Source organism: Halichoerus grypus, chromosome 5, assembly GCF_964656455.1.
Source record: "Halichoerus grypus chromosome 5, mHalGry1.hap1.1, whole genome shotgun sequence".
NCBI lineage: Eukaryota > Metazoa > Chordata > Mammalia > Carnivora > Phocidae > Halichoerus > Halichoerus grypus.
In genome coordinates, this window is record NC_135716.1 from 57,316,337 (window position 1) to 57,331,233 (window position 14,897).

At 35.2% G+C, this 14,897-nt stretch overlaps 1 protein-coding gene across 1 annotated transcript in view; it reads right to left on the reverse strand.

The window, feature by feature from the left end:
• PI15 (peptidase inhibitor 15) overlaps positions 1-14,897 on the reverse strand; it is a 33,962-nt gene that overhangs the window by 7,102 nt on the left and 11,963 nt on the right. The window contains exons 3-5 of the mRNA XM_036090904.2: positions 4,570-4,688; positions 3,439-3,571; positions 3,204-3,319 (exon numbers count right to left, since the gene is read on the reverse strand). Of these exons, the coding sequence (XP_035946797.2) occupies positions 3,204-3,319; positions 3,439-3,571; positions 4,570-4,688 (368 nt within the window). The remainder of the gene's footprint in view (positions 1-3,203; positions 3,320-3,438; positions 3,572-4,569; positions 4,689-14,897) is intronic.

The following is a 14,897-nucleotide window of genomic DNA, read 5'->3' on the forward strand; positions in this document are numbered from 1 at the left end:
ATGAAGCACTACAATGAATGGTGACAGAATTAGTCACATGATGTCAGGCTTGATGCTCATTCAGTCACCGCATCTGTCTCTGCCCTATAACTGCCTTCTAGAGTACGTTGGCAGGACACATTCCCCTTTTTAAAACTCCTGCTAATGCTAAGGATGGTAATATTTACATGTACTTAGTATTTTCTAGGAGGCTTACAAATGATGAAATAAGCAAGAAGTTGCCATAAGTTGTCATGGTAAGAGACTAAGGGCTCAGGGAAACAAAGGTGATTTCAAAACCTTTACCTATGTGTAAACTCATAGCTTTTGTTTTTAGTAATACTATTTGTTTTTTGATAATGCTAAATACATTAAACTAAATTATTTTGTGTTGTCGATATTTTTATCTGTATTGATGGCCATGATCATAATAATACATCAAATTCATCATTTACAATAGTTGGAAATAGCCACAATGCCTTACTGTTCAATTATGAGGGAGAAGGTAATAGATGTATTTTCAATAACATGGTGATTGGTATTAAGAAATAGCAACATAGCCAGCATTTTGAAGGAAATTGAATGGTCAGGAGGAAATTTGGTTGTCAGTAGTAAAAAGTCAGGGTCGAAAATAAGACAACAGTAGGTAAGAGGCTAAAATATGAAACAGGTGGTTCTCATCTTCTTTAAGACCTCAAGAAGCCCAAGAAGTGACTCTTAAAGTGTATCTACGTAAAATATCTGCTTAAATCAGTCAGTTAAAAATTCAGGCTTTGGGGCGCCTGGGTGGCTCAATCGATTAAGCATCTGCCTTCAGCTGAAGTCATGATCCCAGGGTCCTGGAATCGAGTTCCACATCGGGCTCCTTGCTCAGCGGGAAGCCTGCTTCTCCCTCTCCCTCTCCCTCTGCAGCTCCCCCTGCTTGTTCTCTCTCACTCTCTCTCAAATAAATTAAAAAAAAAAATACATAAGTAAAATCTTTATAAAAATTCAGGCTTTGATCTATAAAATATTTATAGAGGAAAATTTATCTATAAAAATGAAAAACATGCTGATTACTGATTCATATTACAAAATGTCATCAGATTCCAAGAGCATCCATCTCTATTCAGTTTATTGTATACTCTGCCCTCTGGATAAGCTTTCTCAGGTATAATTTGGATAATGACACATGCTTACTCCAAATCACTCAAGGAGGCCCATTCTCTTATGAGTGTAGCTCACTCCTTTATCCTAATCTCTCCTATTCTATATTAATAATTTTATTTCTCTCTATATCTTTATCCAAAGCTATAAGTGTATATGGGCCCAGCCTATGCTATTTTAATTTCATATTTTTCTATTTATTCTACATAACCTTTTGAAATTACACAGCACATATTTTTGGTAACATAAACTTAGAAATACAATTTTATTATATGTAAAATGTATTACATATTACATTATAAACTTTTACATAAATCACAGATTTTTACTAAATAGAGGATAATTACATTCAAAAGTAAATCAGTCAACTAATAAACTTATATTATTCATCCTTCCATTTTTTGTTCTATTCCATCTAATTAAATTCTCCCTCCCTACCTCCCTCCCTCTCTCCATCTCTCTCTTTTTCCCCCTAAAAAACAGGCTTGAGATAATTTTATATTGGCATTGGAAAATTCACACTCAAATGTCAGTCAAGATTTTAAAATTTTTTCATTGCCTAAGTTTCAAAATAATGGTTCTTTTTTACAGGAAATAAAGTATATTAACACAATATCTTAATCTTTCATATGAAGCAATCAGGTATCTCATCAATAATATTAGAAAATTTGAATCAGTGCTTAAAAACAAATGAAATAAAAATCCCTTTCACCATCTGAGTACTACTTGGCCTATTTATGTCAGGAAGAAGGGTAAAGGCTTAATAGGAAAATATAAAGTGTGAAACTGAAAATATCAAACAAATGCACAATTTTAATGCTTTTTGTAATGCAGACACATTCTACTTTCCAAACCTCATTATTCTAATAATTATGAAGGGGGACCATGGGGAAAATTGCTATTTTTCTAACTTTGCAAAAACACTGCCCCTGGCATACTACCATATAAATGAGTAATGCAGTTATTTGTGAAACGTTTTCTCATTCCCTCCCCATATTGGCAAAGCTGGAAAAAATCTTTGTTTGGGACTTACTTTGGAAGACACCAAGAATGTCATAAATCCTTTGCACATTTTGCTATTTGCTCCAAATGGGAACAGACTCATGGATAAATATTGGAACATTTTATCATCTCAAGAGTTACTGTTATCAGGAAGGCATTTTATCAAATGTTAACAAATGCTTATTTATACTCATCAAGAATATTTATAAATATGGCTATATTTTATAGTCTGATCAATTTTCACAATATATATGCCATAAAATGGAACTAGTGAAAAAATTTCGTTTTATTTTTATTTTTTTTAAGATTTATTTATTTGAGATAGAGACAGAGAAAGAGAGAGAGCGATGGGGCAGGGGGAGGGGGCAGAAGTAGAGGGACAGAGCTAATCTCAGACTCACTGCGGAACAGAGTCCCACCCTGAGATCATGACCTGAGCCGAAATCAAGAGAGGGGGACTCTAAATCAACTGAGCCACCCAGGCACCCCTAATAAGAAAATTTTAAATTTTCAATAATGAAACTTAAATCATGGCCAAGCTCTAATTTAAAAGGAAGTCACAGCATTTAAGTTTTCCCTTCTGGCCGTGAATGACTCCTTAGCCTTCTATAAAATTAGTAAACTATAATTTTTAGTTTTACTCTTAAAAGAAAGGAAGAAGGACTGTGTTTTGTTTTCCCAGTGAAAAAAATAAGCCAACATTCTAGTACTGATAGATGAGAATATTGCAGTGTTGAAAAATTCCCTACAAGATTCTTTTCTGATAACTTTTATAGAACTATCAAAAGCCTGAAAGTACAGTGTTTATTTTGCAATTATCATGACTAAAAATAGGTGAAGGGAATTTAGTGAATCTCCATATCTCAAATTGTTTTGCCCACAATTTTAGCCCAAAATGTTTGTCTTTGTGAAAAATAACTCTTCATCTCATTATTTTTCAGGTATATGAGGTCAGGGGAGATTTGAGGATTAGAGGTTATTGTAATTAAATCTTATTCACACTAAAATAACTACCAGACTGGAGATATTTAATATCATTAGAGGTTCCAGGAAGTAGAATCCAGCCTAGTACTTACTTTGGGGCATAGTTGCATACCAGGTAAACTGCACGTCGCCACACAGCTCCCCAGACATTCATGTTTTGGCAAGTATGAATTGCACATCCTATCCGATTGGAGGTGGCCCAAACCATCTGCAAAAATAAACCAATACCTCATTATTGAAGTTAAAGGTAAGAAAATGCATATTCCCCAAAATAGTAAGAGCATTTTTAAAACTATGAATCAAAATTAACAAGACAATTGAAATAACCTGGGTATAATGTGTGCACATGGGGCCAAAACATCTCATAGGACATCTGGGGTTGCAATCCTGAGGGTATGGAAAAGCATAATCTTTCACTTCATCATACCATGGCTTGACCAACTGGAGAATAGAGCGATATCTAGATACCAAGAAAAACAATGAGAACTTAGAGTACAGCAGTGGTAATTTATAGTGGACTCATGTTAAGTTGTAAGTTAATAGTTCTTTTTGCAGATTATTCATGATGACTCAAGAGCAAATCCATACCTCACAATTACCATCATCACCTATTCCTCCAAGTAGGGCCAAGCATGAAAATGCCCGGGACTAAAGCAAGTGAGTCTATATTCGTTTAAGTATATGTCTAGTTGTTTCAAAAAGAGAAATACAAATATTTCAGGAATCTTCATCTTTATCTTGTTTTATCTTGTCAAAAATTTCTCCACCAGAATCATGTACACAATTAAAAATTAGATATACAAGTTGTAGTTGTGATACTAGAACTCAGTGTGTTTTTTTCCCTTAAACTTGAATCACTTTTATTTTAATAGGAAAATCAGGCACACCTGATTTTTCTCCTGTATATGGAAGAGAATGGGTCTTTGGAATGTTGGATGATGACATTCCTCAGTGGTGGAAAAATTATCCTATCACTGGAAAGGTCCTTTCCCATAGTTGCACATACTTTGCATATGTGTGTGTGTGTGTGTGTGTGTGTGTGTGTGTGTGTGTGTGTACATATATATGTAAATATATAACACACAGAGACATATATAAATATAGATATATGTAGTCATGGGAAAGTTGCACAAACACAAAAATGGCTTCTGCCACATTGAAAAAATTTCCCTGAGGTGGGAGAATCCTTTCAAAGATTCTGTGAGGTAAGTGAAGAATACAGGCTAAGAGAGGGTGTTCCAAGGGTGAAAGGGGAAACTGGTCTTATTAGGACCTTTTAACCAATTAAATAATCCTTGAAGACATCTGAAACAGTCACAGGCCAAGCATCATTGCCTGACACATAGTGAGCACTCAATAAATATTTGCTGATATTAATTGAAAATGGTGTCACTCCCCCTTGGGATCCATAAGTAATAAAATGTGTGGATGAGCAGTATCAGTGAAACTGCTTCCTACCTTCCAGTTCGTACAGATAGATTTTGGCCCAAAAACCTCAGTAAATAAGAAGGTCCATGGTCCCAAATGCAAGTAGCTGCCCAAGCCTCTGCAGATTTTGCAAGATTTTCATCCCAAACCTGTGAAGGGGAAAAAAACCTTCAGCTTTACCAGTTTTGCTAGTAACTGACAAAAGTAAGAGGAAGAAATGGTACTACTATTTCCTAAAGTTCTTTCAATTCTGGTTCCTTAGACTATTTTAACTAAAGAAAGCAAATTTAGACCATTGATATTAAAAGTTCTATAATATAATATGATTATATCACAGAAAACATTGCTGTTTTTACAGTGTCATCCAAATCCCAAGTCCAAACATTAGTTTTAGTAAAGGATAGGCTAACAAAAGTACCACATCTAGATGTAACTTGGAGACACCTCATACTGACTACTGAATTTTTAACCCACCCAAGTGAACTGATTTTCCTAGAGGTCATCTTCCTAGCAATGAGGAGCCATGCTATTAATATATCTTAAAACTAATATCAAATTATTTATTCAAATTGATTTACCAAAATTAATAACGTCTAACATTATATATAGGTCAAACTATATTGTAGTATAGTAATTCCCAAGGAGCCTTCATATTTTATAGCATTTTAATCTTTGGTAGTAATAATAATAATATGAGAATTAAATTTTAGTGGGTTATGAACTAGAAACGAATTATGATAAAGAATAATTTGACTATGCTACATACAACTTCTATGAAAATATAGCATATTATGGTTCAATTAATAAATTAAGAAAAATAGTAATTGTTCTCAAAAAAGGAAGGTGTTTAAATTGATAAGGGTGTATTGATGTATAATAACCCTTCTTTAATTGAGAAACTGTGGGACAAAATTTGAATGAGCCTTAGATTTAATAGATATTTATATTAGTTACCATATAGATTGACATTTTCATCTCTAAAGCTGTATGGGGAAATGAAGCCAAGCATTTGTGAACCTGTCAATAATAAATCAACCTAAAATGGTAATCTATTTTATAACAAGTTTCAAGGTACAAAAACTCAAAATAGAGAATATTTACAATTCTTGTGAATCAATATAAAAAAACTGCATTCAAAATTTTTCCCTAGTAAAAATATAATTTAGTGAAGTATTTTTCTCTTATATGGAATGGTTTTAATTGAAGTTTGTAGTTTGTATCATGACATTATTTCCTAAGTTATTTAAATATTATTCCAGCAATCTGAAAAAATTGTTCAAATTTTGACTAGACAGTACTATATTTTAGAAGGTAAAAACTTACATGAAAAAGTAAGTGCCAATTTTATAATTACTCAAATTCACATGGAGCTCCCTACAGGAAATGGCATAGATGTTTTTCTACTGATCATTGTTTTCCTGTTTTTCATAGTCTCCCTTATTTTATCATTCTTTGGGGACTTTCTCCTCTACCAGGTTGTATGGAGCTAAGCAAGACTCACCTACATTAGGGTTGATGGCCTTGAGTTATAAGCTTTCAAGCAAACTCATGAGACTGCTTGACTACAACAGTGAGAGGCTTAATTTTCCACAAGGATGATGGGATTCATATATTTATTTAAGATAACAATGTATTTAAGGGAAGAGAAATTATTTTAGTGATTTTAAATAAGACAGGCAAAAATCAAAATAATAGATGAACTCATCCAGAGACACTTTCTTCCCATGAGGCCATGGCAGCCACCTTCAACAGAAATTTGTTAGTTACTCCGAAGTTGTTTTAAATTAGGAAAACAAAGTCATCTTACATATATTCATCTAGAATTACATTAAAATAAACTTATAAAGTTGTATAAAATGAGAATTATCTAAATTCTATGGTGACAATGGCCACATCTTCTTAAGGAGCTATAGCAAGACACACTTTTCTTAGTTATCCAGAATATCATCTGCCAATTAAATGTGGCAAAACATTACATAATGCCATTTTAATCAGTGAGTAATCAATGTTAAATGCAGTATCAAAAATGGAAAACACTCTATCATAAGAGATGTTGTACTACAGTTTTCATAGTTACTTAGGTCAGACATAAATTTTATGAATTATTGCTTCAAACTTCTCCTTTGTTTTAGCTGTAAAAATTTGGGCAAAGTGTCAACAGTACAAAATAAATTTATAATAAAAGTCATAATATCCAAGGACTGGAATTAACTTTTAAAAGCATTGGGGTGCCTGGGTAGCTCAGTTGGTTGAGCATGGGACTCTTGATTTCAGCTCAGGTCATGATCTTAGGGTTTTGACATCAAGCTCCAAGTCAGGCTCCACACTCGATGGGGAGTCTGCTTGTCCCTCTCCCCCCACTGCCGCTCTCCCCCACTCTCTTTCTCTCCCTCTCTCTAAAATAAATAAATAAATAAATAAAATCTTCCAAAAAAAGTATTTGGCTGATAGTGGATTTATCTAGTATTTATTCTTTTGATGTTTTTCAATGAAATATGGATTTATGAAATATGGATTACAGTTCACTGAAATACAAAATAGTATAATTAATTCACAAAGGAATTCCAGATTAAATGGCATCAAAAAATTATGTCCCCTGATAGGTTCTTAATTAATTGTAATCAATTGGGGAAAAAAATGCATCTAAGTATTATTTACATATTGAACTACAATGTATACTCAGATCAACAACTGCTAAAAACACTTTATTATAGTCTTATCCTAAAATATAAGCAGAGCATGGCACAGATAACACTGACCTGAAAATAAAAATCTCGTGTTCTAACCCTAATTCTACTGCTATGATCGTCTGTGACTGAAGAAAGTCAAGTATTCTTTCTCCCACTTAACTCATCTGTAAAATAAGATTGGATAAGGTCATTTCTAGGGTCCCTTTCATCTTCACGTCTCATGATTTAATATACCTGAGTAGCACCATCATCAAAGCCAGTAAGATGTATATTATATTGGCTTATAACTTGCTCAATCCGAGCCCTTTCCATTCCATAGAGAGAATAAAACTAGATTCTTTTCAAAATAATTAACAATATTTAAAGCTGTTAAGAATTTAGAAGTAATTTAGCATATATAATTCTATCTTTATACTCATTCATGTATTTTAAAACTTAATATTGTATATGTCACAAAGATAAACTATTTATTGTACATATATGATATAGATTGATAGATTGATATAGAGTTGTATTTAGATCTCAATCTATATTTATCTGAAATATTTCTACTCAAAACATCAGTTTGGATATATGGATTAATCTTTTATATATGGTTAAAAGCATTTTTACTTTATTAAAATGTTGGTCATTAAAAAAAAAAAAAAGATAAACCAAAAAGTTCATGCCTGAAAAATATCTTACATGAACATACCTTGTTAATGATGATAAGGGATTTTGATAAGAAGACAATGTATTTAGACATTTTTAGGCATGAGTTTCTATGTATAAATATTACAATGAAAATTTGGGGGAAGATGGTTAGGGAGGAGAAGGGATAATCACTTTCTTTCTCTCTCCATGTTTACTTTTAGGGTACTGATGGGAGGGATTTCTGTGTGTCTCTATGTTCCTGAAGGAAGATGCTAGAGAGACTGATGGGCACAGGCTATGTACCCTGCCCCCCTACCCCCCCACCCCCCCAGCCAGAGCTGGCCATTTTGACTCCCCGTGGGAGACATGGTCCACTGTCCCTTTGATACCCACTGCAGGGGAAGTCAAAGGTGCTATACTCTTTCTTGCCTCTTTGTCTTCAAGCAAGACTCACACTCATCCTGTAGAGAGGGGAAGATCCAGCTTGAGTAGGGAGCTCTGAAATTTAGGAATTACATCAATCACATCTACTGGTAAAGTTAAGATCTGTATTTGCTATCTGTCTTTCTCCATTGGTTATAATTTCCAGGAGAAAATGGATATATTATTTAATATCCAGCGGTATTTAAATTTATTAATATGATGAGAGGTCTTTGAGGTTTGAAAATAACAAGCAATGATAACTTTATTTAAAAACAATAAGAGATTTCAACAAAAAATTGGGGGCTGTAAGGAGTGGTCCAATATGATCTATTTTTTCCTATCCAGAAGCTCTAAATTGCAATGAATGTGGCCAGCACAACCATGTGAAAGAATTTTTACAACTTATAAAGTTCAGAAAATGAAGACGTAAATTGTTTAAACATTTAACTTAATGTATACATTTCTGGATGCTTGATGGGCAATCTATCTGCTGAACTTTTCTGAGTATGTGTAGCATTTACTTGAAATTATTTTATTTTATTTTATTTTTAAAATGATTTTATTTATTTATTTGACAGAGGACAGAGAAACAGAGAGAGAGAGAACAGCAGAGCAGGGAGCCTGACGTGGGACTCGATCCCGGCACCCAGGGATCATGACGTGAGCCTAAGGCAGACACTTAACTGACTCGCCACCCAGGTGCTCAGAAACAATTTTAATATTGGATCCTACAAATATAACAACAGAAAAGGGCACACATGTGTATCCTATGGAATGTCTAGTAAATATGCAACATACTATTTATTACCTTTTGTTGGAAAACTAAATATCTGATACTTAGTTTTTATTCAACCAGCTTGAACATTCTGTATTTCTGGTTTCTGCCCTTCTAAATAGGTAAGATGAGTGTGCAAAAAATTTTGTTGTAAACACTTAAAATTTGATCTTGCCTCCTAAAAGTGAGGCAAAAATTAGGAATATTATTCATGGATACCCAAAAACATTTACAGGACACACTAGAACTGAGATATTATGATTAAATTGGATAGTTCACAAAATAAAGATGGCTTAAAACAGTGTCAGAGCATGCATATGATTGTAGCTGTGCCCTATTGCCCCAAATGGTTTTCTTACAATCCTTGTTATTAGAGCCATTTAATTGGTCAGCTTATAAAAGGATTGATTTATCTTTGTACTAAAATGTTCACCATGAACTATTCTACTTGTAAATAAAAGTTAGCATCTTGTCTGTGAAAACCACATAGCTGGACTAAGCCCTGAGAGATATCCAAAATTCAAGCTGATATCATTTAAATATCTAGAAGAGTTGTGGCTCCAAGAAATAGGAGGGGTATGAAAAGAATGTAGATTCTCACCAGGTTTAGTAGTGTTTAGAGCTTGAGCCAAAGAAATACCAAATCAAATCAAAGAATGTTGCAGTATGGGAGAAGTTCGCTGACTTTCATAAGCAGACAGAAGAATTGGATAGTGATATAATCCAGCCCAGGGATGAGGTTGTTTTGCCAGCCATCCATAAGTTTTGGTATCCACAACACAGTGACAGCCAGAATCATGAAGCACATTGACATCTGAAGCACCCATCTTAAATCCCAGTCAACATCTTGGACAAGAAATGTACTCAGACTAGAAGGCAACCCTAAAAATTCCTGGGAATACATCCTCAACATTGAAATAGTGCTTTTTTAAAAAATGGGTAACATCTTTTAATTCCACACATAAGATTTAAATGTAGGAGTGTTTGAAAGAATAGAATTTAAGGTATTAGAAAAGAATTTCTGGCTGAGGAACCTGTGTGCACTTGATATTAAAATTAGTAATGGTTAAGAAAATATGCCTATTAAAGCAACAGGTTAGCCTTGTAATTTCAACATAAGCATATCAGTGAGTAATCATTTAACTTGAGATTTTAAGTTGAAAATTACAAGAAAATCTTAAAGTTTTAAGATAGTACTGCAAAATTTAAAATAAGAGTCACTGTATTTCTTAGACTTTTTTCTTTTTTAAAAATTTTTTATTGTTACGTTAATCACCATACATCATTAGTTTTTGATGTAGTGTTCCATGATTCATTGTTTGTGTATAACACCCAGTGCTCCCTGCAGAACGTGCCCTCTTTAATACCCATCACCAGGCTAACCCATCCTCCCACCCCCCTCCCCTCTAGAACCCTCAGTTTGTTTTTCAGAGTCCATTGTCTCTCATGGTTCGTCTCCCCCTCCGATTTCCCCCCCTTCATTCTTCCCCTCCTGCTATCTTTTTTTTTTTTTAACATATATTGTATTATTTGTTTCAGAGGAACAGATCTGTGATTCAACACTTGCACAATTCACAGTGCTCACCATAGCACACACCCTCCCCAATATCTATCACCCAGCCACCCCATCCCTCCCACCCCCCACCACTCCAGCAACCCTCAGTTTGTTTCCTGAGATTAAGAATTCCTCATATCAGTGAGGTCATATTTCTTAGACTTTTAAGACTCTTTAAGGGGCGCCTGGGTGGCTCAGTCGGTTGAGCATCTGCCTTCTGCTCAGGTCTCGATCTCAAGGTCCTAGGATCGATCCCCATGGTCTCCCTGCTCAGTGGGGAGCCTGCTTTTCCCTCTTCCCCTACCCCCACCCCACTCATGCTGTCTCTCCCTATCTCTCTCTCTTAAATAAATAAATAATCTTTAAAAAAGACACTTTAATATATGAATAAATTAAATGTATACATGCAGCTTAGGAAATTTAATTAATTAAATCTGCTGGTAATAAATATTAAACAAATGTGTTTACAACTAAATTAAGGAAAAACAAGGAATATTAATTTTGGCCTCTTAGAAAATCTATTCTGCTCATGGATACTATCTTCAAAGACATAAAATGCTAAAAATTAAAAGATCACACTTTGAATTTTTAGAGACACATTTCTAAATTGGTTATTTTCACGGACACTGTGGTAACAATGCCATTGGAGACAGTTTGGCATGCCCCATAGACATGTATTTTTTTGGACATTTATGTTGTTGTTTCTTGTATATTCTGATAAAAAGTAAAGTCAATTTAGATAGACAGGCTTGGAAGTTTTAAAGAAGTAAGTTAGCTAAGACTGTTTGATCTTTTCCTGGGTTAGTCAAATTGGAAAAGGAGTACTGATTTACAAAAGTGAGAAAGAACCATTACAAAGAAATTAAGTGACGACGAAATTATTTCCTCTGAGGGCAGCCAAAAGCTTTAAAAATGCTTCACAGGCACGATTGTGGCTCTGATTTGAAATTGGTTGGTTTGTCCCCATTAGGTAGAAATGCCTGTAAAATGGCCAATAAAGGACACTGAAAGCGGAATACACCAGATCCAGTGTTAAACCAGACAGGAGGGTGGGAATGAGCTTTGGTAAGGCTAGAGAGGGATGGGGTGAGGTCGGGTGGGGTAGAGCAGAAGAAGAGAAAAGGTCTTCAAATGGGAAATTCTGGGCATTGATTAGACTAATGAAATTGATTCTACTTTATAGGAGCAGTAGATAGTTAAAGGAACTTGATAAAAAAAAATTCCCTCAAGTCTCAAAAATAACTTCAAAATATGGGAACACATTACACTACAAAATACCAAAGTAGGGTCCAAAGCATTTTTTAAATGCTTAAAAGAAGATAATGAAGACTTCCCTCAGGTAAGATGAGTGCTACCTTTCATGTAGGCGGGAAAGGAAAATTTCTATAAAGACATGAGGTAAAGTGGACGTTTTTTTAGAGGGAATCATTGCCAATGACATAAATTTATTAAACAACAAACAGAAAAAGGCCTCTCTTGACCCCTTTTCATCTTCCGATTACTGCATCATTCTCTCCTTTCTCTTACAATGAAATCCCCTGAGAAGTGTCTTAACTGAGAATTCCCAATTTCTCTGTTTCCCTTCTCTCTTGAGTCCACACTGGCAGACTCCCCACCCCACCTCCACTCCACCCAAACTGCTCTTATCAATGTCATCAGTGGTCATTTCCTGGTCACTGTCTTACTTGTTCTATCGGTAGTGTTTGGCATGCCTGACCGACCACCTGCTCTTCCTGGACACACACCCATCTCTTGGTTTCATGACCCTACACTTGCCCTGATTATTTCTGGTTGCTGCTTGTGCTTATGCTTGCTGATTCCTCCTCATCTCTCCAACCTATGTGCTGGAGGGTCCTCAGGACTCAGGCCACATCCATTTCTCTTCCCCCCCCCTTTGTTTCATCTATATTCACTGCTTAGGTAATCTCATCCAGTCTCACAGATTGAAATACCATTTATATGCTGGTGGTATTGTTCCAAATTTTATCTCTAGACCACTCAGTTGAGTTCCAGACTACTTTCTCCACCTACCTACTTTAAGCCTCTACTTAGCATACCCCAAATTGAGCTCCAGATATTCATAACCCCACTCCACTCCCTAGTCCCTCACCAGCTACTCCTGTAGTGTTCCTTCTACCAGTGAATGGCATTGCCCATCTTCTCATTCAGGGACCACCAAATCTGTCCCAGTGCCTGTTATATTGTCTATGGATCCTGCTGTGCTACAAAAGCAGAGTTGAGTAGTTGCAACATACGCCGTATTTACTATTTGATCCTTTACAGAAGAAATTTACCAACTGCTGTTGTGGTTGCTCAGGCCAAAAATCTAAGTGGTCATCTTTACTCTTTCTTTGCTTCATAATCTTGATCTGCTCCATCAGCAAATCTTGTTGATCCTACCTTCAAAATACTGTACATTCAGAATACAACCACTGCTCATCACTGCTATTGCTACCCCCTCAGTCAAAGCCAACATCATTTGTTATCTGGGTTATTGCAAGAGACTCCTACCTGAAGGAGTGTTTCATATCTATGAAGCCTTAATATGTAAATTAATGAGTGTATGGATAAAAGATAATACATTCAGATTTTGAAGTAAGAGTACTTAAATGCGGTTGGTGTTTAGGAAAGAAAGTTCCAGCGCTTTAAATCTATGTATGGATAAATGGGCACTATGAAACTGTACTTGACTCAAGTGCTTTGGAAATAGTAGAGTTCTGTATAAATATAGTCGCACTCAAATGACTGTGTTGGGGGAATGGTCTAGTAATGAAAATGAATAAAGTCGTATCGGGTGTAAGATGGTGCTTGACCTCTGGACAGTTACATGGAAAAAAAAAAAAGACTCAGAAATGAACAAATCTGCCCCACCCAAAGAAGCTACTCCTCTCTGACCAGCTGCTGACAAGTAGGAAGTGGGCTCAATGTCTCTAGAACTTTCCTCTCTTGAAGATAATCTGGAAATCCTGATGTACATGTGAAATGTAGCAACTTAAACATTTGGCAAATGATTTTTAAAAATGTAAAATTCTGTACAGTTCAATATCATGTGGAGCAAATTAAATATGCCCCCTAATTAGAATGGTTGATGGGCCTACAGTTTATGAACTCTGGTTTAAGGTATCATTTTCACCATTACACTCACACCGATGTGGCATCTCCCCTCCTAATCTCCATTGATGGTGGCAGGAAAGAGTGTCCCTGGAGCCACCTTTGCCCCAAACCTCCTATAACAGACTTACCACACATGGGCTGCTGTTTTATCCTCAACAGTGGAAAATGCAAGAAACCCACATTTCCAGATTAACCAATAGGACCCTAGGTAATGCATTCATCTAGGCAGCCAGTAAATGAATATTCACTGGGAGGCATTGGGTACTGTGAATTCAACAGTCAGCAGGGCGAACACGAACTCTAAAAGTTTAGGGAAGAGACAGATAACAAAAACACTACCAAACAAATAAATGAATAATTGCAAACTGTAATACATCATACAAATACATTATTATATAACAAATTATACATATATAATGTATATAATGCATTATATTAAAAAGCTCCAGGAGAATCATGTGCTACTTAAAAGTTTGCTTCTTTTAAAGTCTCCTTAGTCAATCAAGTATATTCCCAAGTGAGCATCGTTTCATGTTGCAGACCCACAGTGCCCACATGATATTTTGTGAAAGCAGGTGCTGAATAATTTCAAGTGAAATTTTGTGATAATATAGAATTACCACTGGGATAATTCTTCCTTTAGCTTAACCTATTAATTTGTACAATATATAGTCTCTGGACAAACAAGTAGAGATTTAAATATTTTTATTATTTCCCTCAGCTCAGTTTTGTGTCCTAAACCATGATTGAAGAAATTTCTCACCTGGAAAATTACTCTAGGATCTCCTGGGGAACTTTCGAGAAGATAGATGCCTAGCCCAATCCTGGACCTATCAAATCAAAATGTTAAGATTGGGGATCTTGAATGTGTGCTTACAAAGTAGTTCTGTTCTCTTCAGGTTAGAAATAATTATCTAAAGCCTTTTTTGGTGGAGAGTCATTTTGATTGCAGAGAACTTTGGGCCGCCCCTCTCCTCTCCCATCCCTACTTACCCACTGCCACACCACAAGAGATGCTTAAGAAGAAGGGGACATTTCTGATAGTTAACATCTGTTAATTTTCACATATAAGCACTTATATCAGTATCCTTCCTCTAAACTCTGGTCTGTTTTTGATTGAAGTTTAAATAAAAATTAAAAATAACATTTTATCATGAAAATGTCTCAC